At 44.8% G+C, this 27,965-nt stretch overlaps 1 protein-coding gene across 15 annotated transcripts in view; it reads left to right on the top strand.

Moving 5' to 3' along the window:
- The window catches only part of LOC139408979 (receptor-type tyrosine-protein phosphatase S-like), a 216,867-nt gene that overhangs the window by 135,660 nt on the left and 53,242 nt on the right, over positions 1-27,965 (top strand). For 11 of the 15 annotated variants that reach the window (XM_071153534.1, XM_071153530.1, XM_071153529.1 and 8 more), the window contains 11 exons: positions 1,546-1,872; positions 2,869-3,062; positions 4,349-4,375; positions 7,239-7,356; positions 16,254-16,847; positions 17,922-18,016; positions 18,370-18,620; positions 19,275-19,362; positions 20,409-20,621; positions 20,994-21,160; positions 22,399-22,514. In XM_071153534.1, coding sequence (XP_071009635.1) covers positions 1,546-1,872; positions 2,869-3,062; positions 4,349-4,375; positions 7,239-7,356; positions 16,254-16,847; positions 17,922-18,016; positions 18,370-18,620; positions 19,275-19,362; positions 20,409-20,621; positions 20,994-21,160; positions 22,399-22,514 — 2,190 coding nt within the window. The remainder of the gene's footprint in view (positions 1-1,545; positions 1,873-2,868; positions 3,063-4,348; positions 4,376-7,238; positions 7,357-16,253; positions 16,848-17,921; positions 18,017-18,369; positions 18,621-19,274; positions 19,363-20,408; positions 20,622-20,993; positions 21,161-22,398; positions 22,515-27,965) is intronic. The other 4 variants (XM_071153536.1, XM_071153535.1, XM_071153531.1 and 1 more) reach the window with 1 other exon arrangement.

Genomic DNA, 27,965 nt, shown 5'->3' with positions numbered 1-27,965 from the left:
GAGCCAACTCTCTCCCTCTTAGCAACCCGAAACAGCCCAAAACGACCTATCTCAACAGGCCAATTTGACCGACTACAAAGCACAGTTGTCTGGGTTTGAATTTGATAAGACGTGTCTCTATTTGGACACACTCTGTGGAAGGAGAGGGTTGTACTCACTGGCTCAGGGTGAGCGCAATCTGTAGTCAGGTGCTGGTGGTAAGAAGGTCTTCAAAAGTTAGTATTTGAAGGAAGCCAGGTACGTATAATGCAGACTGTACTTGTGTTTTGAAGTTTTAATGTTCTTATTTTCCGTTTTCTGCCCAATAGCCTGTTTTTTTTTCATGTTTGTTATGATTTGACATTTCGGACCCTAACGTTTTTCTTTTGAGTCACCTCGGTTACAGATCAAAATCATTTTCCAGTAGCTCGTGTCAATTTGTGTTTTGCTTTTGCTTGTTTGGAATGAAAACATACTGTATTTTCTTTTCTTCCTGTGGATTTCATTTCCATTTTTGTCCAAGATTTGCACAATGTGGAATGCCTTTTTCTATGAATTCATGTTTTTCATTTAGCTTAGCCCACCACTATCCTAGATGAATGAGATAGTAAAAAATGAACTGGGCTTGTCACAAATGATGTGAAGAATGTTATATTATAGTCACACGGAGGAGTGTTGGATAGAAAGTGTCTCATCTATGTTCTCGTATCCGTCTAATGCCTGGTGCGGGTTGAGAAGTGAAACATTTTATCACTCCTTGCACACTCACTCGCACGAGTTCTAAGAGCTCTGTGCAGATTAGAACGTATAGGCTTCCATTTTGATTTGGAAGTTCACAGATGTGTCGTTTTTAATATGTTTTGGAAGAGCACTCCACACAAAAAACCCAGCCACTGTGTTGAATAGCTTTTATATAATAATAATAATATTAATAATAATAAAAAGACCCACTCTGCTACTTCTCCCCCTTCCTCTAACTCCCATACTGGAAGCACATCATCTTTCAGTTTAAGGAGGAGTGTAAGTCTGCCAAAAAGAGAGGGGCTCTGGTTTTTATCCTTTAATCGATAGTGTGAGTGTGTAGCGCGCAGTGCAGGCCTGGACAGGCTAACATCAGATAGCTCCCGTGGTATCACACACGGGCTGATAACTGACAGACCCTGACAGACCCCTTGGTGTTACAGACCACTGTGCACATGTCTGGAAATATAATACTGTGAGTCCGTGACATAGTCCCAGCTATCAAAAGAACTGGCCCAGTATCTCACGAGAGGCGTCCATTTTGCTTCATTATTACGCACGCTGTGTCGTCCAGTCCTCCTTACACCTTTTACGTTTACATTTGCCTGATGAGTCAGTGTTTCTGTTTTGTGTTAACATTCTTGTCAGTTCAAGTCTCCTTTTGAGTTGGGTTTTTCCTTTTATCATTTTCTTTATCTCTCCCATCTTTTTGTTTTTTGTTTTTCACCCCTTTCCCCCTTCCTCCCCTCCTCCTCCCCTCCTCCTCCTCCGCCTCCTCCTCCGCCTCCTCCTCCCCCCTTCCTCCCTATCCTCCCACCTGACCAGAGCCCTCAGCCCCCCCTCAAGACATTAAGTGCAGCAGCTCCAGCTCCACCACCCTACTGGTAAGTTGGCGCCCCCCGCCTGTGGAGAGCCAGAATGGCGCCCTGGCGGGGTACCTAGTGCGCTACCAGGTGGTGGGAGCCTTCGTAGAGGGTGGAGGCGGCGGTGCCGGAGAACCCATGGAGGAGCCGGCCGTGCCGCCCAGGGACGGGCAGGTGCTGCTGCAGAAGCTGGAGAAGTGGACCCAGTACCGTGTCACCTTGGCCGCCTTCACCGAAATTGGGCCGGGCCCAGAGAGCGAACCCCTGCTCTGCCGCACCGACGAGGATGGTAATTGAGCTTATTTCACCCGCAATCTGTACACTTGTTGTGAGGCAAATACAATAGCTGGGCTGTCGACATAGCTACACAAAAATCTGCTTCTCAGACAATGGGCAATACCTTTACTACCGTATGGTTACAGGGATGTAGCAGTAGCAACCCATACAATTACCTCACCTAAGCTTCACTTATGACACCCATACCCTTAAACATAGAATAAATTCACACTGCCAATAGCATAGCTCAGTGGTTCAAATCAAGGACCCCCAGACATAAGCGTCTTAATAAAAAACCAGACCACCCCCAGCAACATCACAATATCCTTTGGAAATCCAAAAGTTGTTGTTAAACCATTTTCCCTCCCCTCCTACATTAAATGTATGATATAGCCGCCCCATCTCATCTCATTCTTCCTCTATGGTGTCTAGCAGCGTAGTGTTTAGCCTCTTAACAGTTATGAGCATGCCACACCTCGTATGGCTGGCCATGTCACAGCACAGCCAATTCCACTGATGGGAGGCTGACAGTAACTCAGCCAAGTGATGGCTCGCCATCCCTCACAATACACTGGTGCAAATGGGCCACACTTTTATTAACCGTGCGTAGGAGCCAATTTGTCTCTGGAGGCCAGTGTCGGTGCACAGTAAAAGGCAGGACGCCAAGGCCTCACATAAAGGCTTTCCATTATGTCTGAGAGATAGGGGTTTAACCGGAGACCGGCGACACAGAGTAGACACGTATTGGGAGGTCAGGTTGTGAGGGAGAGAGTTGTTTAGTACAGTTTTGTGTGCTTGAAAGGTTTGCCCCTACAGTCTGGTGGGGGGTTATGTGTGCAGACTGCAGAGTTTAAGTTTCTAGTCTATCTGGCTCTCAAGGGAATAGCTCTTGTAGTTTTTGTGTGTAAGTGCGCTTACGCCCGATCGATAACCTGTTCATACTGTATGAGTGTACTATGCTGTTGCGGTGTTTTAACATTGGCCCTATCTTCTTTTTTTTTACCCACAGTTCCAGGGGCTCCTCCTCGGCGGGTCGAGGTGGAGGTGCTAAACTCCACGGCGCTCAAGGTCATGTGGCGCTCCCTGTTGCCGGGGCGACAGCACGGCCAGATCCGTGGTTACCAGGTGCACTATGTGCGCGTGGAGAACGGAGAATCGCGTGGCCTGCCTCTCATCAAGGATGTCATGCTAGCCGACGCCCAGGTATGATCCAGCCCCTTTTGGTCCCCTAAATAACCATTTCATTGTATCAAGCTGTCCTATTGGAATGACACACTCTTATGGAGTGACATGAGAGCCTATGTAAAGATTAGTTCAATTCTGTTTGATAGTGTAATTTGAAAGAAAAATTGTCACGGCTACAACAAACTGAAGATGAACCTGAAGACCTTCGTTCTGTGGTCTTGTTTGAAGTTTTGTGGAAGTGTAAATGCTACACATTACTTTTACAACGTGTGCTACGATATGTACAATACGTGCGCTCTCTCCTTTTAGTTTATAATTTCATGTTTCTGCAATATTCCTCTCCTCTGCCCTCAACAAATAATCGCACCTTCCTTTTTTCACTTCCCCTCCTTTTATTAGGGCTGTATAGACTCCCCTTTAAGAGAACCTCAGTGGTCCTCTTCTTGAAAAGTGTGATTGCACGGCTCGTATCGAGCATAGCAACTCGGCACAAAATGGCTGATTATAGTATTCTTGAGGCTGGAAAACCAAAATTGGCATGAAAGCATTTTAGAGAAAAATTGTCCCCCGCTGAAAGCTAGAATTATAATGGAAGCCGGCACAATGGTTGTTTTTTTACAAAGCCTCTGTCAACAAAACAGTGTAGGAAATACACAAAGTTTTTTCGGTGTGCTGTGTCATCATACAGTAAATTACAGCTCTGCACCACTAGGACAAACAAAGCGAAAGTACACAAACAAACTGAATATTTATCCCCAGAAGTCTATTCCACAACGTTTTCAAGCAACATTCATAACGTGTGGTCTCTTCTTTCACAGGTCTTTCTTGTAAAATAGACTTTATCTTAATGAGCATAACCTGTATAAACAAATGTTTTAATCAAAATAACCTTACTGTTGACAAATTGTTAATGGTTCAGCCAAAGTTTGGATGTTTTAGTAACCTTTTATATGTATTATTTGAGTCATCCAACTTGGTGGTAATGCACTGTTATTATAGTAGATAGAGTAACCTCATGAAAAAAAAACACTGTAAACAGCCCCCATAGACTTCAGTTCACACCTCTTCCCTAGTCTCCACTGCTCTCCTTAAAACCGACTAGCTTTTCTCTCTCCCTCTCTGGTCTGACCTGTTCTGACATGTCTGTGCCCTCGCCCTCTTCTCTACCTCCTCACAACACGCTCCCCTCTCACATTCCCCTTCTCTTTGAGTTCCTCTCACATTCCTCTTTCTTCCCTCTTTCTCTCTCTTTTAAAAATCGCTCTCTTTCCTGCACTCTCCTCTATATGGGGGGGGTGGGTTAGTGGGAAACGGACGATACAGCCGAATACGTGAGTATATTATGGAGTCGCCAGAGTGCTACGGTGTAGTCGAGAGGTTAAAAAGCACTGGGTATTGCATCACCCCAGCCACGTTCACATGTGTAAGTCCGGCCGGACTTACATAATCCTATTCACTAGAGCTTTGATATTATCAGTTTTATCAGTAACCCCCCAACACTATAGATTATAAACAGGCTCTCTCAAGTTAGCATAGCCTATCCGGTGCTACCTATCTCCAGTATTGATGTCCTAAAGAGAGTAAAGGCAGAATTCATAATGCTAATTAGCTGTGCCGATGATGAGACGGTGGCTGATGCAATATCTGGGTGCTGCTTCTCCCTGTGCCTGGACTGCTTAACGCTACTACGTGCTACTGTGTGTTGTCGTGGTGTGTGTCGTGTCGTGTCGTGATGGTGTGTTTTGTGTTGCGATTTTTCTGTTTTTCTTTTACTTTACTGGTGCCATGCCTATGATTGAGTGTGAAATAATAATCAAAAATCATCTGTTAATCAGTGGTCACATTGTTTAGACAGTTACAGTGCCTTGCGAAAGTATTCGGCCCCCTTGAACTTTGCGACCTTTTGCCACATTTCAGGCTTCAAACATAAAGATATAAAACTGTATTTTTTTGTGAAGAATCAACAACAAGTGGGACACAATCATGAAGTGGAACGACATTTATTGGATATTTCAAACTTTTTTAACAAATCAAAAACTGAAAAATTGGGCGTGCAAAATTATTCAGCCCCCTTAAGTTAATACTTTGTAGCGCCACCTTTTGCTGCGATTACAGCTGTAAGTCGCTTGGGGTATGTCTCTATCAGTTTTGCACATCGAGAGACTGACATTTTTTGCAAAACAGCTCGAGCTCAGTGAGGTTGGATGGAGAGCATTTGTGAACAGCAGTTTTCAGTTCTTTCCACAGATTCTCGATTGGATTCAGGTCTGGACTTTGACTTGGCCATTCTAACACCTGGATATGTTTATTTTTGAACCATTCCATTGTAGATTTTTCTTTATGTTTTGGATCATTGTCTTGTTGGAAGACAAATCTCCGTCCCAGTCTCAGGTCTTTTGCAGACTCCATCAGGTTTTCTTCCAGAATGGTCCTGTATTTGGCTCCATCCATCTTCCCATCAATTTTAACCATCTTCCCTGTCCCTGCTGAAGAAAAGCAGGCCCAAACCATGATGCTGCCACCACCATGTTTGACAGTGGGGATGGTGTGTTCAGCTGTGTTGCTTTTACGCCAAACATAACGTTTTGCATTGTTGCCAAAAAGTTCAATTTTGGTTTCATCTGACCAGAGCACCTTCTTCCACATGTTTGGTGTGTCTCCCAGGTGGCTTGTGGCAAACTTTAAACAACACTTTTTATGGATATCTTTAAGAAATGGCTTTCTTCTTGCCACTCTTCCATAAAGGCCAGATTTGTGCAATATACGACTGATTGTTGTCCTATGGACAGAGTCTCCCACCTCAGCTGTAGATCTCTGCAGTTCATCCAGAGTGATCATGGGCCTCTTGGCTGCATCTCTGATCAGTCTTCTCCTTGTATGAGCTGAAAGTTTAGAGGGACGGCCAGGTCTTGGTAGATTTGCAGTGGTCTGATACTCCTTCCATTTCAATATTATCGCTTGCACAGTGCTCCTTGGGATGTTTAAAGCTTGGGAAATCTTTTTGTATCCAAATCCAGCTTTAAACTTCTTCACAACAGTATCTCGGACCTGTCTGGTGTGTTCCTTGTTCTTCATGATGCTCTCTGCGCTTTTAACGGACCTCTGAGACTATCACAGTGCAGGTGCATTTATACGGAGACTTGATTACACACAGGTGGATTGTATTCATCATCATTAGTCATTTAGGTCACCATTGGATCATTCAGAGATCCTCACTGAACTTCTGGAGAGAGTTTGCTGCACTGAAAGTAAAGGGGCTGAATAATTTTGCACGCCCAATTTTTCAGTTTTTGATTTGTTAAAAAAGTTTGAAATATCCAATAAATGTCGTTCCACTTCATGATTGTGTCCCACTTGTTGTTGATTCTTCACAAACAAATACAGTTTTATATCTTTATGTTTGAAGCCTGAAATGTGGCAAAAGGTCGCAAAGTTCAAGGGGGCCGAATACTTTCGCAAGGCACTGTATTTTTAAGTAAATCTTAACATGAATGATATAATGTATCATCAGAGACTTGAAATCTAAAATGGCTGCCTCATCATCATACCTCCTCAAACTCACCCGATTGACCCTTGTGTTTATCAACAATTCCTTTCTGACATGATTTGAGTCTTAACGTTTGGCCCCATTCCCCAGTTTCATAAACACTTGCATGATATACATGATATTGACGCCGCCATCTTTGGTGTGAAAACAGTACATAATGTCCTCTCTTTACCGCCACTGACCTCTCCATCTCCCAGCTGACCAGTCTAAAAACATCCTGCATGTATTTAGCTAGCTAGGCCCCTCTACTGAAAGATTCATCAGCATTGATCGACGATTCTTCTCTCTCAAGAGCACCAGAGAAAATAATGGCTGAAGGAAAACTGCGTGCACCAGCCATGGTGCATCCATTTTTTGATTGTGAGCGTAACTTGGCTAATACCTCAGATAATGTATATCCTTTTGCCTCCTCCTTATCATATGCATCTTGTAGCTTTGGAGAGTTGTAGGATGTTTAGGAGTGGTAGGATTAGGATTCAACCTGCAAACAAAATGGAGGACAGAAAGCATTCTATCCACCTTAGAGGTCAAAATAAGCAGAACATGATAAAATAGTAAGAGAAGGTGGTTGGCTGCGGAGTTGGTGATGGTCATATGTTTTCACCAGTGTTCTGATATATTGTTTGTCTACTTCCTGTTTCCTACAGGAAATGGTCATCGGAGGGCTCCAGCCGGACACCACCTACTCCATCACAGTAGCTGCGTACACCACCAAGGGAGATGGAGCACGCAGCAAACCCAAACTGGTGGTTACCAAAGGAGCAGGTCAGTCTTTCATACAGTTTATATATCAGCCTATATAGTACCACAATTGTGTCGTCTGGTTTTCTTAATGTAAGGAATGTGAAATAATTTATAGTTTTACTTTACCTTCTGATACTTAAGTATATTTTTGCAATTATATTTACTTTTGATACTTAAGTACATTTAAAACCAAATAATTTTTTACTTTTACTCAAGTAGTATTTTACCGGGTGACTTTCACTTTCATTTTCTGTTAAGGTATCTTTACTTTTACTCAAGTATGACAATTGAGTACTTTTTCCTGCTCATGACATATATTACAATGCATTAGTACTGCATCATAATTCATTACACCTGTAGGCTTTAAGCTACCTTCCCTATATTGGAAAGAAAATTACCATTCAAATATTTCTCGATGAAACGGTTGTGGGTTTATTGGGAAAAAAATAGACATTTTGAAAGACAGAGACAATCCTATTTGATTTGAACCAGGGTACTTAAGCCTCTTTAGAACCCAGAAGGCTTAGCTACTGTGAACACGGCCTATACCTGCAAGACTGGAGAGCCGTGAAAGCCCTCTTTGAGCAAATATGGGGCCGTCAGGGCTAAGATATGAGGCTCCTTTGTGTATGCATGCCAGTCCGCTTCACGGCCTTCAGACACTCAATATACACACACTCGAAAGCAGACACACACCCACACACACTCTCTCACAAACACACATACGCCTCATATGACAGGTCCTGATCTTGACAGGTGTGCCTATCGCAGGTGTCAGGTAGTGTGACGGGCGGCAAAGGGCCTTGGTACTGTCACTCCTCTCCTCCCTCCCTTGTCGTTCCACGCTGACTGATCACTCACTCCATCCATCCATCCCTCAAAGCCGTCCCGCTTTCCCTTTTTATTACTGAAGAGCGGAAAAAGGGCTTACCGGCCCCAAATAAATAAATTAGCGCGAGGAAGAACAAAAAGAAAAGAAGAGAAAAAAGAAGTCCCTTAGGAGGTAAAAGAGGCTTCCTATTCCTTTTTCATGTGACAGTGGAGCTACCAGCTCGGCCATGGGGCTTTGTCAAATCGTGGTCCAGACGGTTTTCATGGTTTTCTCAGGCCCATTTCAGGGAGACATTGTGCTGTCAGACAAGTTAAGCCCCTGCCTTGTACTTTGATGAGGCAAAGTCACAGATGGGAGGGAGGGCCCTTGCAAATGTTTACACCAGGGTGTCCCAAACTCGGTCCTCGGGACACCAAGGGGTGCACGTTTTGGTTTTTGCCCTAGTACGACACAGCTGATTCAAATAATCAATTAATCATCAAGCTTTGATCATTTGAAACAGCTGCGTGGTGTTAGGGCATAAACCAAAGTGTGCACCCGTTGGGGCCCCGAGGACAGAGGTTGGGAAACACTGGTTTGCAAACATACACACACACACACACTGGTGCATGTTAAGTGTGTAATGCAAATGCATGTGAAAAGAGTGAGTGCACACACACAGGAAGAGAGACTGGTTTTAATCTTTCAGAAGTGCAACTACAGTCGTGGCCAAAAGATTTGAGAATGACACAAATAAATAATGTGAAGACTTTTGGAGGATGGCCTGGTGTCAAGAAGGGCAGCAAAGAAGCCCCTTCTCTCCAGAAAAAAACATCAGGGACAGGCTGATATTCTGCAAAAGGTACAGGGATTGGACTGCTGAGGACTGGGGTAAAGTCATTTTCTCTGGTGAATCCTGTTTCCGATTGTTTGGGGCATCCGGAAAAAGCTTGTCTGGAGAAGACCAGGTGAGCTCTACCATCAGTCCTGTGTCATGCCAACAGTAAAGCATCCTGAGACCATTCATGTGTGGGGTTGCTTCTCAGCCAAGAGAGTGGGCTCACTCACAATTCTGCCTAAGAACACAGCCATGAATAAAGAATGGTACCAACACATCCTCCGAGAGCAACTTCTCCCAACCATCCAGGAACAGTTTGGTGACGAACAATGCCTTTTCTTTTCCAGCATGATGGAGCACCTTGCCATAAGGCAAAAGTGGCTTGGGGAACAAAACATTGATATTTTGGGTCCATGGCCAGGAAACTCCCCCTTAATCCCATTGAGAACTTGTGGTCAATCCTCAAGAGGTGGGTGTACAAACAAAAACACACAAATTCTGACAAACTCCAAGCATTGATTATGCAAGAATGGGCTGTCATCAGTCAGGATGTGGCCCAGAAGTTAATTGACAGCATGCCAGGGCGGATTGCAGAGGTCTTGAAAAAGAAGGGTCAGCACTGCAAATATTGACTCTTTGCATCAACTTCATGTAATTGTCAATAAAAGCCTTTGACACTTATGAAATGCTTGTAATTATACTTCAGTAATCCATAGTAACATCTGACAAAAATATCTAAAGACACTGAAGCAGCAAACTTTGTGGAAATTAATATTTGTGTCATTCTCAAAACTTTTGGCCACGACTGTAGACTCTTATGACAGCAAAATAAAGAAAGGGTAAGTTGATGAAAGTAGGACTATATCAAACTCTTAATTCTTGGTTCAATAGATAATGCCTCAAACTCCATCAATACAAACATTGTGAAAATCAAGGATAGAATAATTTCATCCAACTCAAAAGCGGTTGGTTGATCAAGTCAAGATCAATGACTTCATGTAACAGCCAGCTACTTTTGTGTAGGTGTTGGAGTCGAGGTTTGAAGCAGTCTTCATGCGTTAGTTTAGCCTGATGACTCACACTAAATTATTCCGCTGCTCTGTCTTTTGGCAACATACTTTAGTCTAAGACTGCCATCATTGAAGTCAATTGTGTTGAGGAGGGGCATTGTACAAAACAAAGTTATCAGCGATTGGATCGTCTCTAACCAATCAGAGAATCAAAGCCAATGACGACTTTTCAAACCACCGCTTTACCCACGTGTGTTCTGGCTTTGGCCCAACCCATCAGTTTCTGGACTAATCAGACGGCCCGAATGTGTTCGCATTGTTTGAAGAGTTGGGGAGGTACCCAGACTCATTGCGGAGAAGAAACTAACGTCTGTGGGTGTCTTGGTAGCCAGTCAAACATTACTTATGCTTCCTTTGTGTTAATTTACCAAGTAATAACAGCCAGATTTATAGAACTTGGTGGTGTGTTACGTCACCTTGTCTATTCAAATCGCCTTCGGGCTCTAAGGCCTTCATGGTTGATGTAAGTTGAATTACTTTGAAAGAAAGGGCCAGACATGTACATCAAATTGAAATTAATGGTTTTGTGCGATACGCAAAAAAGCCAGCAATTACATACAACAGAGTTTAGAATACTCCAGTCCCTGGCTATTCAGAACAAGGGACAGTTTGAAATGTATGGGTGGGGGGGGGGGGGGGCTGGTCCAACTCAAAGTCTCATGAAAAAAAAAGCACCCCCACACCCAACATAAAATATATTTTCGCATGACCCCTTGTACTGTGAAAATAAACAAAAAACTGCACACCCTCCTCCCTCATAGAATAAACTTAAAACAATGTTTACGACAACAAGTAACAATAACTGTAGCGACCCTGTGTTTATAAACGTGGATATCGACTTTTGCTGCACATTTGATGACACACAGTGCTATGGGCCAGAAGGTTGAGGGGTCCGACTACCGCGTACAAGCTCATTCTCCTTGCCTGTTTCATTAGGCCTACACTGCGATCAGAGCCGGCTGCAGACAATGATCAGCTAAGAGTAATTTAAAAGCCATATTTATAATTATATAAAATATATGCAACAAATTGTCCTTCAACAGGTTTCTGTGCCAATGCACCACAACCAATATCCTGGTTTGCGATTTCAGCAATAAATAGACTATGTAAATCTCGACAAACAGAAAATACAATCCCTCCCGACCTTGTAGGTCTAGCCAGTATTAAAGGCTTCGCTTGACAATCTCTGAATGTCATTCAACTTTTTGGTGTTTTGTAACAGATGTCTCATTCCATTCATCAAATGGCCACTGCATAGTTTGGTTTGATTGATTGATTTTATTTGTGAGTAAAAAGTCGGGGAATTATTTCCATTGTGGGCCCAATTTTTTACAAACAGGTAAACACATATGCAATGACGTAGATACACATTACAGAGATACAGACCAAAAAAAGTTTATCCTGCACACATTAGCCAGCTTTTGACATGATTTTTGGTATGGCTTTGAGTTGCTGTGGTAGTTTGTTCCAGTCAACAGCACCGATTATATTTTTAAAAAATGTGTTCGTACCAGATAGACTCTTATATTTAAAACAGCGAATTTTAGAGTCTCTGGCTCCTATTTCATGCTGGTGGACATCTCTAACAAATGAAAAATAGTTGGGTAGGTACTGTACCTGGGGGATGAGTCCATGATAATTATCTGGACCATACCAAGTTGAATTAATAGTACTCGTTTTTTCTACAGATAGCCAACCTAGCTGCTTAAAATGCTCAACCTCCAGATGAGTATGAGGGGGGAGTTAAGTACAATTCTTACAAGCTTGTTTTGGCTGGTAGCTTATTCTTTAGATGTGTGGGGCTGCTTGTGAACCATGATGTGCAGGCGTAATCAAAGTTAAACTGGACTAGCGCACTTGCCCGGGTCTTTGGGGTGTCTACAGTATAGCGCAAGCAAGTTGATGAGGACGTTTGGCTAGGTGTAAACAAGTTACATAGTAAAACCTGCAAAAGAGTGAATGTAAACCAGGGGATAAAAATGCACTACCCTCCCCTGTACCCAATAAAAATAACACACAACACTCCTCAAAGCAAAACATAAAGTTAGACAACCCTCCCCTATTTTGAACCCCCCCCCCACACTCACATTTTGAACTGTCCCTAACTATTCATAACAGTAAAATAAGGAATACTAAAATATCTCCATACTGTACTACACTTTAAAATAATATACTGTATACAGAAGGACATTACTCTGTTCAATTAAGTCCATTAACATTCCAGACCACCAAAGGCCATTTCTCCTCCCACTCTAATAGTCAGAATTTCTCATTAGTCTTCATCCCTCCATCTTCCCCCTCCTCCTCTTCATCCTCCCATCCCATCTCCATTCTCCCGTGAGGTGAGCAGATTGCATGTTGGCGCTGAGCGGAGCGGGGAGTTTATTTTAATCCCGGGATGCCTGGACAGGCCCCGGAATACACTGGGAAGAAACCGTCTGGATGCCACTAGCCCTCACAGACCGCCTGGCTATTCCTTCTCCTAATTGGCTACTTAGCACAACGTGTGGTGATTGCACCAAACCGAAGCTTGTAGCACTGCATATTTATGGCTTTCCTTCAACTATCTTGATTTCTTCTGTATTTTCTGTCTTAAAATATATGTTAAATTAATGTAATGATTCTTGTCAACTGTCTCTGGTGGGCCACTGACCCACCCACTTAGTGGTGCATTCTGGTAGTCTAATGGGTTCTTAAATAAACGTTGGTGAAATGTCAGTATTGTTTGAGTGGAGACTTTACATTTTTAGGGTCAGTGTCAAGCATAGTGAAAAAAAAAGAAAGGAAAATTAAGATGGGAGGGTTTAACAGAAGGGATTACAGAAGACCTTTGCTGTCAAAATAGCTGAATCTCTAAGTGTGGGCAAGGCGGTTTTTCATCACCACAGCTAAATTAGGTATACGTGGGGAAGCATTTTCAATTATGTTTGCCCTCCAACGCTGGTCAGCTCGTGCCACCTTCAACGCCTGATATCAATTGGATGCAAAAAATGCAGCGGAGCACTTTTGGAGTGCCTTAGCCAGTGTACAGTAGAGTGAGGAGGGCCCACGACCCCTGATATATCTCTCTGGAAGTTGTAGCCGCAGGTTAACCACTAACATGCTGACCGCACGACATGAGCGTTGCAAAAATAACTGTACACGTACATGTTATTCAATCATTGCACCCACACTGCTCGCGCACGTCAACGAGTGTCTGCTAAAATAGAACTTGGTTCTATTTGTGACACTTGATGCGCTGCAAGTCCTGCCTCTCCCATCTCCTCGTTGGTTTTTAGGAGCATATGGGTGATTGAAAGATGAACTGAGGTTCACACTCCAGTCCAGTTGGTGGTGGTAATGCACCTTAGTTGGTTGGCAACTGCCATATAAAGTCCAAAGAAGAAGAAGAAGCCTGAAGGAGGTTCAAACTTTTCCCCTTTTATCTGTGGATTTATTGTCAGAGTAGAGGACCTTGTACATTTCAGGTAAAATAATGACCCAATGTTTATATCCCAGGACAAATGAACGAGCAACAGCTAGCTAAATTAGCATAAATGTTTCATGCTTTTCGACCTGTCACCAAATGAATATAGTTGTTTCAGAGTTCGTTTTGATATTTCAACCTGCGTGTCCTGATCGCGTCTGGTGTGGGTGTACTGCGTGTCCTCAATATGCACACTTGCAAGGGGTCTGGTCAGCATGTAAGAATGCTGCAATTTTTTAAAACTTTCACTTCCACATGGCACATACACACACGCTCTTATACACAGACACACGTATTACTTGTCTTTAGGGGGGATTACAGAGCAATAGAGAGAGCGTGCTGTCTTTGTGTGTGCATGCACCCATGTATGTTTTACGTGTGTGTGTGTGTGTGTGTGTGTGTGTGTGTGTGTGTGTGTGTGTGTGTGTGTGTGTGCCTGTGTGCGTGTGTGAGAGGAGAGAAAATGAGTAGGAAACCCAATCCACTACTCAATCAAGATGACTGTGTGTCAACAGCGGCCATTAAAGCCAGCCCTGATGGAAAACGTGCCTCTCCACTGGGAGGGATTGAGGGAGGCCAAGTGGAGAGGAATGGAGTGATGGAAGGAGAAAGAGAGGGATGGAAGGAGGGGGAGGTGGAGAGAGGGGGGTAAATCAAGGTGTCCGCATCCCCCCACTCCTCCCTCGTTGTCCCCTCTTTGCGGCAGATTGCTCCCAGTCCTATGTCGCCTTCACCATGAGGACTCTCATTCTCACCCCTTCCTCCTCTTCCTCCCTCCATCCTCCAGTTTCCACTTAGCATCAACCTGCTTTCTCAGTTAACCCCACCTACCCTTTCCTCTTCATATACAGTAGTCTCGAGCCTACACTGTAAACACACACACACACACACACACACACACACACACATCTCAGGCCCATTATCTTGGATGTTCTCATTGGGGCTTACTAAGCAGTGAATGTGAGGGGAGTCAAGTTTAAACAAGGCAGGCTGATTGCAAGGCTGAAGTTATAGTTTGTTAGCGGGGAGTAATAGACGTATTCATCTCGCCGCTGTTTGGAGACTGCTGTTTTTCCATTATTGTTCCAACTCAATTTGCCCCTGCCCAGAACAGGCCCATTTAACAAGAAGGAACAAAGTGGATGGGTATATGGGGAAGTGGGGTAGATGTGAGTTGTCAATTGGTACGGGAGCCTGTGTGCGTGCTACACAGTGGCTAAGAGTGTGTGTACAAGAGTGCACACATACAGTGTCGGCAGAAATCCACACACACACACACACACTGAAACACACACACATAGCATTGAGGTAGATATTGTTCCAGCCAGTGAGAGGGAGGGAGCGATGGCTCCAGACAAATGTTTGGCTTCTCCATATTGGGCCCTGGCCTGGGAGAGAGGCCAAATTGCCCTGTGTGCAGCAGGGATGATGTAAGGGCAGGAACTGTCTGCTGAGTTGGGCTAAATCACGAGGCACGGTGCATACACAACCCACACACACATAAGCATGTGCGCACGTAAAAGGCAGAAGTACTTGCATTGCAGAGTAGCCTAACACACATGTACACAAATTGAACTTTTGCACCTAATGTGTGTGTGTGTTGGAGCCTGTGCGTGTATGTTTATGATTAAACCCGTGTAGTAGTATTTCGGGGATAGCGTTTTTGGGAGTCAGGTGTATCAAGTGAAAGATCACATCTTTCGCCTCATGTATTTTCATAGACAACGTTAGATGACAAGTCTGGTGTGGGATCGCCTGCGCTAAGACGGGACTGGAGTGCAATTTCACAGCGCTCATCTCTCACTAAGCGCCGCTCACTTCTGAGACAAAGCCTCCGTGTTGACACTGGCTCGATCACACTGATGGGACCTCTAACTAACGGGGAGAAACACAGAGAGGAGAGCCATCCACAACCCAGAATCTGGGTCACTGAAGAAGAACGTCTAGACTACTGCATCATCCGGTCTGTGGCTCATCCAGTCTAAAGCCTCATGTCTAGAGTTGATTATCTCTTAGCTTTTATACTGAAACTTTGAGAATACTTTTTTTTGGTCAGAGCGTCACATCACAGTTAGCCTGGGTGCCGGTCTGTTTCTGCCAAGGCTTGACAATGACAACGGAGTTGGCCAAGCACAAACAGATCTGTGACAAGGCCACATCATAGTCACTTTCCAATTCCCATTTGCACACGCTTCTACTCGTCAATGCTGGAATGTATTGAATATCAATTTGTGAATAGGAGAAATGGCTCATTGTTTCTGTTGAGAGGACCTTTGAAGCTGCAGTTGAATTGCATGTCATTATCGGAATTGACTGAGTTCAAATGGAATCGGCACCAACCCAAATAGAGTACTGTAGGTCTACCGGCCCAACATTATGCCGTTGAAAGTGTAAAGTAGTCCCAGACAAAATCGGTTTTAGTGGTTTCTACTGACTCTGTTCTTGCATAACCTTTCATCTGCTGAAAGAAAAAAAATGTTTTTGCCCCACTAAAAGGCACATTTCATTCGATAATGAAGAAAACACGTTTATCCCACACCAAACATACACCATTGTCCTCCCGAGCAGCCTTAATCTTGTCCACAATGTTACAGCACAGTCTATTATTTGTTCTTGACGTACCTAGATGTACAAACCACACACCATTCTCGCTCTTCAAAACAAATCCTGTTTGACCTCCTAGAGTTAAAATATAAATGGATAAAAGTTTTGTTTGTTTCCTTTCCTCAACAGTGCCCGGGCCGCCCTATCTGTCAGTGGCTCACGATTCGGAGACGTCGGCCGTGGTGCGCTGGGACGCACCCGATGTTATGATCCCTGGCATGGAGCTGCAGGGTTACCGGCTTCAGTTTGGCCGCAAGGACGTGTCCCCCCTGGCTACTCTGGAGTTCACCCCCCAGGAGAGGCAGTACACGGTGGCCAGCGTCCACCGCGGTGCCACCTACCTCTTCAAAGTCCAGGCTAAGAGCCGAGGGGGCTTTGGAGAGGAGGCTACGGCCGAACTGCATGTGCCTGAACAAACACCCCAAGGGTACCCCCAAATCAGCGAGAGCTCCAACGTGACCTGCTGCTCGGTAGAATTGGCATGGTCGCCCCCGGTGCTGGCGGAGCGCAACGGGGACATCACGGAGTACACGCTGGCGTACCAGGAGGCGGGCGTTGGGGGCGCACCCCGGGAACTCAGCCTGCCCGCCATCCAGTCCAGCTACGTGCTCAACAGCCTAAAACCCAACTCGGCATACGACGTGAAAATACGAGCGCACACGAGTGTAGGTCCAGGGCCCTACAGCCCGCCGATCCAGTATCGGACTGTGGCGTTTGAGACAGGTATGGCTTGCCTGTTTCTCTCCCAACCCGGGGGGAAAAACACAAAATTGAAAACAACAAGCAACAACACAAAAATGAAACCAACTCCCCCCCCCCCTCCAACCACCTTCACTTCTTCTCCACGACAAAAAAAAAATCCTAGAACGTTAAAAAGTTTGCGGGGGACACTCACTTCACTAACCCAAAGGTAAAACCAGTCAGTAAGTTACAGTCAGTCAGTTTGAAAAAGGGGAGGAGACGCGGCGTTCCAAGGTAAGTGCTGGTTGGTCAGACACCTTGCAGTCTCCTTTCAGCCCTTTGCAGCCTCACACACACTTACACAGCTAATGCAGCCTCACACACACACCCCCAATTTGCAAAGAAACGAAACAAAGGTAGGGACTCAGTCAAGAGTTCGTTTCAGTCAAGAGTTTTAGTACATTTCCGTTATCAAGTACAAGACTTTGGTTCCTTATTTCCGTTGGTTTTCAGTTTGTTTTGAGTCCCCCTCTCCTACTCTGTTCCCCCCCTCCCACTATGGTAAGGTTTGTGGCATGGCATCCCCCCGATGCACTGCTAACGACTGTCGGCATGCTGTGTTTGGGTCTGTCTTTGTGCCCGCCAGGCAGCACATCGTGGGCAGTGCCAATCCATGCTCAGAGTGCAGAGATGGTTGGCGCCAGAACCACAAGGGTCAACGACTCCTGGTTTTCAATGGGAAGGGAGCAGGCAAAGGGGGATATTTACTAGTAGAAAGATGTAGTGGTCAGAGAGGGGTTGGCACTGCCCGGGTGGCCAGCCATCGGGCACGTCCGTGCTCCATGGGTCCGTACTTGTCCATGAGTCTCCCATGCTGTGTGTCTAACCAATAGCGTTGCCCCCTTCACAGCCTATCACAGCACAGCTCACCGCCCACTCACTACTCCAACCCAGAGGAACCCCAGCTGGGAAAATGACCTACGCTCCCTTTTTTTCTCTTTCACACTCTCTCACTCTCTCCTTTCCTCCTTCCTCAGCTCTCCAAACTAAACACAACCTCTCTGTTTTTGTTTTGTTCATTTTTTCTTTATTTTTTACTCTTCTCTCTCACGACAGACGTCCCGAAGAACTTCACAGTGAAGTGGGTCACCAAGACAACGGTGTTGCTAACATGGAAGTTTGCTGAGAGGCGGTTCCCATTCCGGTGCACGGTGAGCGAACGATAGACAGTCAGACAAAAACGACGCACACGTCTACAGGACTCTATGAATTCATTTGTGACTAATTATGCCACCGACTGCAATTTTGATTTAAGTCATAGTTCAAACGATGCAATCTTGCATAGACCAAATTATAGAGTCAATCAATCCTCACAGAGAGACGTCTATAGACAGCCAGGCATACACAATGCCGTCTTGGAACACACTATTCCGAAAGAATATCTCCTTCAAACTAATTTTACATCCTCCATGCCTTTACGCAGCAGTTTTACCCCGGAGCTGAGGCTTCCCTAATGTGTATTTTTTTTGGTGTGTCTCCGTTTGTCCATCTGTCCCCTGTCCAGATTGAGTACAACCGCCAGAAGATGGACGTGGACGCCCGGCTGACCAAGGCGCTGGTCACCAGCCTGCGGCCCAACACCACCTATGAGTTCCGGGTCACGTGTCAGGAGAAAACAGAGGGTGGACCTCGCCACCGTGTGGTCGCTAGGACTGCACCGCCCATCCTGGTCAAGAAGCCCAAGCTGGACTTCTACTCGGAGCCGGACAACATTCTGACCATGGGCTTCACCCCGGTGGAAAGCAAGGACATCAAGTGAGAGAAGTTGACACCTAGGTTTCGGTATATGGGTTCATGGGTTTGTCTGACGTGGTTCTTTCTTTCATCGTTCTTTCTCTTGTTGGTTCATCCTCCTTTCTATCTTGCTTTCTTCTTTCCGCTCTTTTGCCGGTTCGTCCCACTTGCTTGCGCTACTCTCTTTTTTTTCTTCTCGCTTCCTCAAACTCCCACACTCTTCCACAGAGCACACATTACACCTTGCTTTCTTGCCCTCGCTGTTGCCAACCTTCTGTCTTGCTCTCTCATCTCCACTCTCACTCTGGTGTTCCATTATCCTCTCCGTCTCACGTTCCATTTCCTCTGACTTACTATCTATCTCTATCTCTATCACTCTCTCTATCACTCTCTCTCTCTCTCTCTATCTCTCTATCACTCTCACACATACATACATACATTAATACATACATCAATACATACATACATCAATACATACATACATACATACACACACACACACACACACACACACACACACACACACACACACACACACACACACACACACACACACACACACACACTTTCAGGCTAAATCCAACCTAGCCCATTCGTCGCTATTAGTGTAAGTTAGTGTTATGGCTCTCTGAAGATGTTGTATGTCGACGGTACTGATGTCTGTGTGCCTCGCAGGAATTTCTATGTGGTGGTGGTACCACTAAAGAAGGGCTCGGGAACAGCCCGACATCACAAGAACCCAGACGAGATGGACTTGGAAGAGGTAAGAACCGAGGAATTACGCACATCCCAGCGTTGCTCAATGTCCCCAATGGAATTGTGTTTCAACCACAGTGCTCTTCCCAGGTGACTCAACTTATTTTTTTATCACTAAAAACTTGAACCATATCTGAATAAAACTGCATTTTTGTTGTTGTTGTATGACATACACAAAGGGCACAACATTTCTATAAAATGTCATGTTGCACCCTCGTGTGTGGTTCTGGCTAAGTTTGCCATATCGGAGAGGTACTGTCATTTCCCCCAGGGGTGGTACCTCTCTCCCTCCAACCATCCTGCATGGAGAGAAGGGGATTACCTCCCTGCTCCCACCCTTCCTCGGTTGTTAGGGGTGATCTTGAGCTGTGATCAGCGAATGGCCGCGGGAAGATTGTTTCGGGGGTTGGGGGTTGAGATCTTCCCGCGGCTTTGGATCAGCGGTGAGCTCTTGGATTTGGAATGACCAATATTCCACCTCTTCAGAGGACTCCTTCATTTTCTTGTTGTAAAGAAATGGAGTGGCCTGGTATGTCAGGGCACCATGCCAACAAGCACCCTATTGACTTTGGGGCCAGAGTGTACGGAGGGAATCGACCCGCAAAAACCCTATTTAGGACGTTTCAGCGGACATTTACATTTGTACACAAACTATCTCCATTGATGTTCTCCTCTTCACTCACACACTGACTGATCAGATAGGTGGACGGACGGAGCAATAGGAATGATAAACTGATGAGTAGACAGGTCGGTGGAGGAAAAGATAGAGAGATAGACAGACGGACTGTACTTTTCATGGATACCGTGGGTCTGCCAACTCTTTCCCTTTTCAACGTTTTAAAAGAGCACGCATGAACATCCTCAGTCCACTTTATCAAATAGAGATGAAGCAATTAATATGCAGAGAGATGGACAGACAGATACATTTGACAGAGAGACAAATCAGACGGACAAACCAACCAACCAAGATAAAGTCCCTTAGACATCTCACACCCTTCTCAACCCCCTTCCATACCTCATTCCCCCTCACCACTCTCTCCCTGTCTCCTCCAGCTGCTGAGGGACATCACCCCGAAGCGTCGCACCAGGCGCCAGCTGAGCCAGGCGGACGGCAAAAAGCCCTACATCACAGCCTGCTTCAAGCAGCTCCCCACAACGTTCACCCTGGGCACAGAGCACCGCCACAGCAGCTGTGAGAACAAACCTCTGGAGCCTGGGCAGGAGTACGTCTTCTTCCTGCTGGCCGAGCTCAACACCACGGCCGGGGTGAGGACTAGAGATGGAGATGAGAGGCGCAATGTGGATACACATGCACACTCAGAGACAAATACGCTTGCATGCACGCACACACACACACACACACACACACACACACACACACACACACACACACACACACACACACACAGACACACACAGACACACAGATCCATATACAATATCCATATACAGTATAGAGATAACTGACTGGTCATCCCAGATGTGTGAGTTAATGAAAGGTATTCATGTTATTCAAAGCTACACTACTTCTCAGTTTAATTCCATTGAGCCCTTGTCTATATTTTATGTCTGTCTATTTGTTTCCTGTTAATTGTATTGAGCCCTATGTCTATCTCTCTCTACTCTCGCTCTGTGTAGAAAATGTTTGCGGCCAGCCCATACACGGATCCAGTGGTGACCCCAGAGATGGAAGTGGATCCTCTGCCCATCGAGACGGGCGGAGATGGCCTCATCTGGGTGGTGGGGCCCGTGCTGGCTGTGGTCTTCATCATCTGCATCGTCATCGCCATCCTCCTCTACAAGAAGTGAGTTACGTTGTAGGAGACTCTGGGGGGGGGGGGTGTAGGCTACAGCGGATTCTGAGGGGGTGGCGTTTGTTCCGTATGTTGGGGGGGGGGGGAACAAAAAAGGAGGGACTGTGGGGAAAAGAAGACGTAGAAGAGTTAGGGAAAGAGCTAATGCTCTGTGTTAATTGGAACCAGAAACATATTGATGGCGATACCTTTACTTGATGGGGAGATATCTAAAGCCTTGTTTTAACCTCAAAGTAACTGAAATCTAAAGTATTTACATTTGTTTTTGAGGGGCTGGATTAAGCAAGCAGTTAAAGTACTGTATCTGATTCTGGTTTAATAGTTGTAGGCAACACACTGTCTAAGAGACCACAAGCCCCGGTAGTATACTGTAACTGTGTGCAGTCATGTATGTAGAATAACCCGGCCAAAGTTTGAGTAGGAGAAACAGGGCCTAACTTTCAGATGCTCCCTGACAATTAGTCTGACCTTGGCTTGTACCTCTGCATGCTGGTGGTAAGGGAGAGTAACATCTCTCCTCGAATCTCTCTCTCTCTCCTCTCTCCTCTCTCTCCTGCTTTCCCTCTCTCTCCCTGGTGGCTAGTGTTTCTACCTGCCCTTGGTCCTGACACCCCCCACCCCCCTCACCAAGACACACACACAGTCATAAACACACACACACACACACACACACACACACACACACACACACACACACACACACACACACACGGTAACACACACACACGACCCAGACCGGCTCCTCCAAATGCTGATGAGCTTTATCTAGCTAGCACTGCGAGGCGGCTGCCCCTGTGAATTTTAAAATGCTCTCTATTGATTTCTCTCTTCTCCCCCCTCTCTCTCCTTGTGTTGTGTTTTTTCCCTCTTTATATATTTATTTGAAACTCCCATTGCTTTCTCCGGAAGCAGCAAACCTGACAGGTAAGGCTTAGCCGTACTTTATTGCTGTGTGTTATTTCGGCGAGAAAATAACCTGTCTCAGCATAAAATATGTTTTTAATTAGTCGGGGTGAAAAAAAATGTCAGGGAAAGAGAAGCTGGCTCACTAGATATTACTCTCGGACTTGTTTCGTGGAGGGTTATTTCGACATTCAGCACTAAAGTTGTCGTAGCAGCACAGTGAGCTTTTTTTTTGTGTGTGGAGGGTGGACATTTTGTTTCGGTTGGGTCTTGACGGTGTGCGTCTGTGTCCCCCCCCCCCCCCCCCCCCCCCCCCCCCTTCAAAGCCGTAAACGAAAGGAGTCAGAGCCCAGAACAAAATGTCTGCTGAACAACGCAGAGATCACACCCCACCATCCAACAGACCCCGTGGAAATGAGACGCATCAACTTCCAAACCCCAGGTACGGTGTGGGGCACGGGACACATACAAACACAGACCAATTTAGCAGCATTGTAGGGACCTATAAGTGAATGCGTGCACATGTACACGGCCGTTCGAAAGTTTGGGCTCACTTAGAAATGTCCTCGTTTTCCATGGTAAACATACATGAAATTAGTTGCAAAATTAACAGGAAATATAGTCAAGATGTTGCCAAGGTTATAAATAATGATTTTTAATTGAAATAATAGTTGTGCCCTTCAAAACTTTGCTTTCGTCAAAGAATCATCCATTTGCAGCAATTATAGCCTTGCAGACCTTTTGGCATTCTAGTTCTAGTATTCTGAAGAGATTTCACCCCATGCTTCCTGATGCACCTCCCACAAATTGTATTGGCTTGATGGGCACATCTTACATACCATACGGTCAAGCTGCTCTCACAACAGCTCAATGGGGTTGAGATTCGGTGAATGTGCTGGCCACTCCATTATAGACAGAATACTATCTGACTGCTTCTTCCCTAAATAGTTATTGCATAGTTTGGAGCTGTGCTTTGGGTCATTGTCCTGTTGTAGGAGAATATTGGCTCCAATTAAGCGCCGTCCACAAGGTATGGCATGGTGTTGCAAAATGGAGTGATAGCCTTCCTTCTTCAAGATCCCTTTTACCCTGTACAAATCTCCCACTTTACCACCACCAAAGCACCCCCAAACCATCACATTGCCTCCACAATGCTTGACAGATGGCGTCAAGCACTCCTCCAGCATCTTTTCATTTTTTCTGCGTCTCACGAGTGTTCTTCTTTGTGATCCGAACACCTCAAACTTAGATTCGTCTTTTCATTACACTTTTTTTCCAATCTTCCTCTGTCCAGTGTCTGTGTTCTTTTGCCCATCTAAATATTTTATTTTTATTGACCAGTCTGAAATATGGCTTTTTCTTTGCAACTCTGCCTAGAAGGCCAGCATCCCGGAGTCACCTCTTCACTGTTGATGTTGAGACTGGTGTTTTGATGGGTACTAATTAATGAAGCTGCCAGTTGAGGACTTGTGAGGCGTCTGTTTCTCAAACTAGATACTCTAATGTACTTGTCCTCTTGCTCAGTTGTGCACCGGGGCCTCCCAATCCTCTTTCTATTCTGGTTAGGGCCAGTTTGCGCTATTCTGTGAAGGGAGTAGTACACAGCGCTGTACGAGATCTTCAGTTTCTTGGCAATTTCTGGCATGGAATAGCCTTCATTTCTCAGAACAAGAATAGACTGACGAGTTTGAGAAGTTCTTGGTTTCTGGCCATTTTGAGCCTGTAATCGAACCCACAAATGCTGATGCTCCAGATACACAACTAGTCTAAAGAAGGCAAGTTTTATTGCTTCTTTAATCAGGACAACCTTTTTCAGCTGTGCTAACATACTTGAAAAATGGTTTTCTAATGATCAATAAGCCTTTTAAAATGATACACTTGGATTAGCTAACACAACGTGACATTGGAACACAGGTGTGATGGTTGCTGAAATTGGGCCTCTGTGCGTCTATGTACTGTAGATATTCCATTGAAAATCTGCCGTTCCCAGCTACAATAGTAATTTACAACATTAACAATGTATTTCTGTTCAATTTGATGTTATTTTAACGGACAAAACATTTGCTTTACCTTCAAAAACAAGGACATTTCTAAGTGACCCCAAACTTTTGAATGGTAGTGTATGCAAACACCCACCACAAACACCCAACACTTGTACATACATACTTTTTTAGGAAAATGCACACCCTCGTACACGAACAATCAAACACCCCTCACACATTGACATACACATGGAACATAAAGACATTCATACTCTCTCCAGCTTATGCACATACAAACATGTTCATGCCTACACCCAAGTGACCTCACACAATTATCATGTGAATTTTTTTGAATGGCTCATGTATCACTAAAAACCATGGTGGATTTCAGACTTTCAGTCCCATCAGCTCAATTAAACTATATTTGAAATGTTTTGAATGTAGACCAATGCTGTGTTTTGTGCTGATACTTAATCTGTGTTTCTCCATCTACCCATACATACTACTACAAACCAACCATTCACAATAACCATAACACCTTGGATCTCTAAAATTATAAAGATTAGAGATTGTTTTTGTAGTAGAGCACTTTTCTCAAAACCTCGTCCTGTACTTTTAGTCCACTTTTCTGTCCTTCCACCATCACTGTCCTCAAGTATTATGTTGTTCATCATCTTGGCTGGAAAAGCCCTCTCCGTTAAAAGACAAGAACACTTGATCCTGCTCTCATTTTCTCCGGGCTCCTCCGTCTAAAGCCTTGGCTGACATTTCCCCATGGCTTCTGTCTGGCCTCGTTGTCTGTCTACACCCTGTGACCTTGTCACACATTCCGCCGTCCTTGTCTTTTCTCCTTACTCCCTTGTTTCCTCTGTTCATCTCTCGCTCCCCCTCTCCTTGTCTATCAGTCATCAGTCTTCTGTCGCCAATCTTCAGTCCATCAAAAGGCTCACATTTCAAAGGACCTAATCTCCTGTGCTGCATGGTGAACTCGGGATTTGGTGCAGGCAGCCTATACTTGTAACCCCCACCCTATTTGTACATTGGAGGACAGAGCGAAATATCATTGGACTCCAGGCAGGCAGGCAGGCAGGCAGGCAGGCAGAAAGGCAGACAGGCAGACAGGCAGACAGGCAGACAGGCAGACAGACAGGCAGACAGGCAGACAAACAGGCAGACAGACAGGCAGACAGACAGGCAGGCAGACACAGGTTCCAGTAGCTTGAACCCCTCTCCTTTATCACACACTCTCGGATGTAGGGCTCGCACCCTCACCCTCCTGTAATAGCAGAGAAAATGAGCATGATGGCCTTTGGTCGTATTTGTGTCTGCTTTCCTTCCAGTACATTCCCTCCTCCGCGTCTCTCCTCTCTTCCTCCTCCACCGCTCCTTAAAGAATAATGAAAAACCTTATTACGGTGGCTCTCTCTAACACACACACACACACACACACACACACACACACACACACACACACACACACACACACACACACACACACACATTCTACGTATTATTAAGTGAATCCTCTTCTCCTTTTGCCTATTACTGTCGTTCCATTGAATTCAATGTCATTATCTCTTCACTCGGTGAGATGTTAATTTAAACAGACATTTTAGCGCAATTAAGCTGGGCGGAGAACATTTTCGAACATCCCCATTAGCTAATAGTGGCCATTGTTCAAACAAGCGTACTCTACTACACTTGGAGGGCCCTCCAGTCCAACCCAAAGGAGCATATGTCACCAAGCCCATGCCTGCGCAGTGGCCGCTGCCTTGGGTTAGCATGAAATATGTTTTAGATGATATGTCAGATGCTAAACTAGACTATAGTCTAGGCGTGTGTATTTGCGTGTGTTCGTGCTGCGCTGGCGCCCTCTCGTCCTTATCTTTAGGTTTGTACTCCGGGTCTGTCTCCAGACTCGCCTGGCTAATGAAGCACAACTTAGTTGATATCTGTCATCTCCCCCTCCAAACCCACTCCTCCCCGTCTATAGCTATTAGTTATCTCTCTCTCTTTTTCTTTTCCTCATTTTGTGCCTCCTACAGCTATTAACCTCTCTCTCGCTCTCTTCCTATCTCTGTCTCCATTCTTTCCCACATTTTTCCTTCTTTTCACATTTTTCTGTCCCCTGTCATCTGTCTGCATTTTCTGGTTCCTTTCTTTCTGTGCTTTCGCTCTCTCTCTCTCTCTCTCTCTCTCTCTCTCTCTCTCTCTCTGAGGGCCACTTTCCCACATCTCCAAATCCAACTCTCAGAGGTCTCGGCTCTAATCATCTCACTTCCTGCCAAGCCCTCTGGTCGGAGGCTGACTTCCTCTACCAGGCCTGCAGGAGAATACCATGCTCTGCTCACTTATGCATCCACACACTTACACAGACACATACAGAAAGTATTCACGCACCTCAACTTTTTCCACATTTTGTTGTGTTACAAAGTGAGATTAAAATGGATTTAATTGCCTTTTTTTTTGTCAACGATCTACACGAAATACTCTGTTTTGTCAAAGTGGAAGAAGAATTTGAACATAATTTTTTTTTTAATGGAAAATAAAACACTAATATAACTTGATTAGATAAGTATTCAACCCCCTAAATCAATACATCCTTTGGCAGCGAATGCAGCTGTCAGAGTCTTTCTGGGTAAGTCTCTAAGAACTTTGCACACCTGGATTGTTCAATATTTGCACATTGTTCTTTTAAAAATCCTTGTCTTTTCTCCTTACTCCCTTGTTTCCTCTGTTCATCTCTCGCTCCCCCGCTCTGTCGAGTTGGTTGATGATCATTGCTAGACAGCCATTTTCAAGTCTTGCCACAGATTTTCAAGCTGACTTAAATCAAAACTGTAACTAGGCCACTCAGGAACGTTCAATGTCGTCTTGGTAAGCAGCTCCAGTGTAGATTTGGCCTTGTGTTTTAGGCAATTGTTGAATTACCTGCTTAAAAGGGGAATTTGTCTCCCATTGTGTGTTGGAAAGCAGTCTGAACCATGTTTTCCTCTAGGATGTTACCTGTGCTTTGCTCTATTCCATTCATTTTTTTATCCCAAATAACTCCCTAGTCTCAGTGATGTGTTGTGTTGGATTTGCCCCAAACATAACGCTTTGTATTCAGAACAAAAAGTTAATTTATTTTCCAAATTTTTGGGAGTATTACTTCAGTGCATATTTTGGAATATTTTTATTCTGTACAGGCTTCCTTCTTTTCACTCTGTCATCTATGTTAATATTGTGGAGTAACTAAAATGTTGTTGATCCATCCTCAGTTATCTCCTATCACAGCCATTAAACTCTGTAACTGTTTTAAAGTCACCATTGGCTTCATGGTGAAATCCCTGAGTGGTTTCCTTCCACTCTGGCAACTGAGTTAGGAACTGTTCCTGTATCTTTGTAGTGACTGGGTGTATTGGGTGACCATCCTAAGTGTAATTAATCACTTCACCATGCTCAAAGGGATATTCAATGTCTTCTTTCCGAGCCGTCGGAAAACCTCCCTGGTCTTTGTGGTTGAATCTGTGCTTGAAATCCACTGCTCGACTGAGGGACCTTACAGATAATTGTATGTGTGGGGAACAGAGATGAGGTAGTCATTTAAAAAATCACATTACTGCACAAAGAGTCCATGCAACTTATTGTGTGACTTGTTAAGCACATTTTTACTCACAAATTTAATTAGGCTTGCCGTAACAAAGGGGTTGAATACTTACTGACTCAAGACAGTTCAGCTTTTAATTTTTTAAAATTCATTTTGTAAACATTTCTAAAAACATAATTCCACTTTGATATTATGAGGTGTTGTGTGTGGATCAGTGACACAAAAATCTAAATTCACGCTGTGACACAACAAAATGTGGAAGAATTCAAGGGGTGTGAATACTTTCCAAAGGCACCGTGCACACACATACATGCTCCAACCC

The sequence above is a fragment of the Oncorhynchus clarkii genome, chromosome 5 (genome assembly GCF_045791955.1).
Source record: "Oncorhynchus clarkii lewisi isolate Uvic-CL-2024 chromosome 5, UVic_Ocla_1.0, whole genome shotgun sequence".
In the NCBI taxonomy this organism is placed as follows: Eukaryota; Metazoa; Chordata; class Actinopteri; order Salmoniformes; family Salmonidae; genus Oncorhynchus; species Oncorhynchus clarkii.
This window is presented reverse-complemented; position numbering and strand designations above follow the sequence as displayed.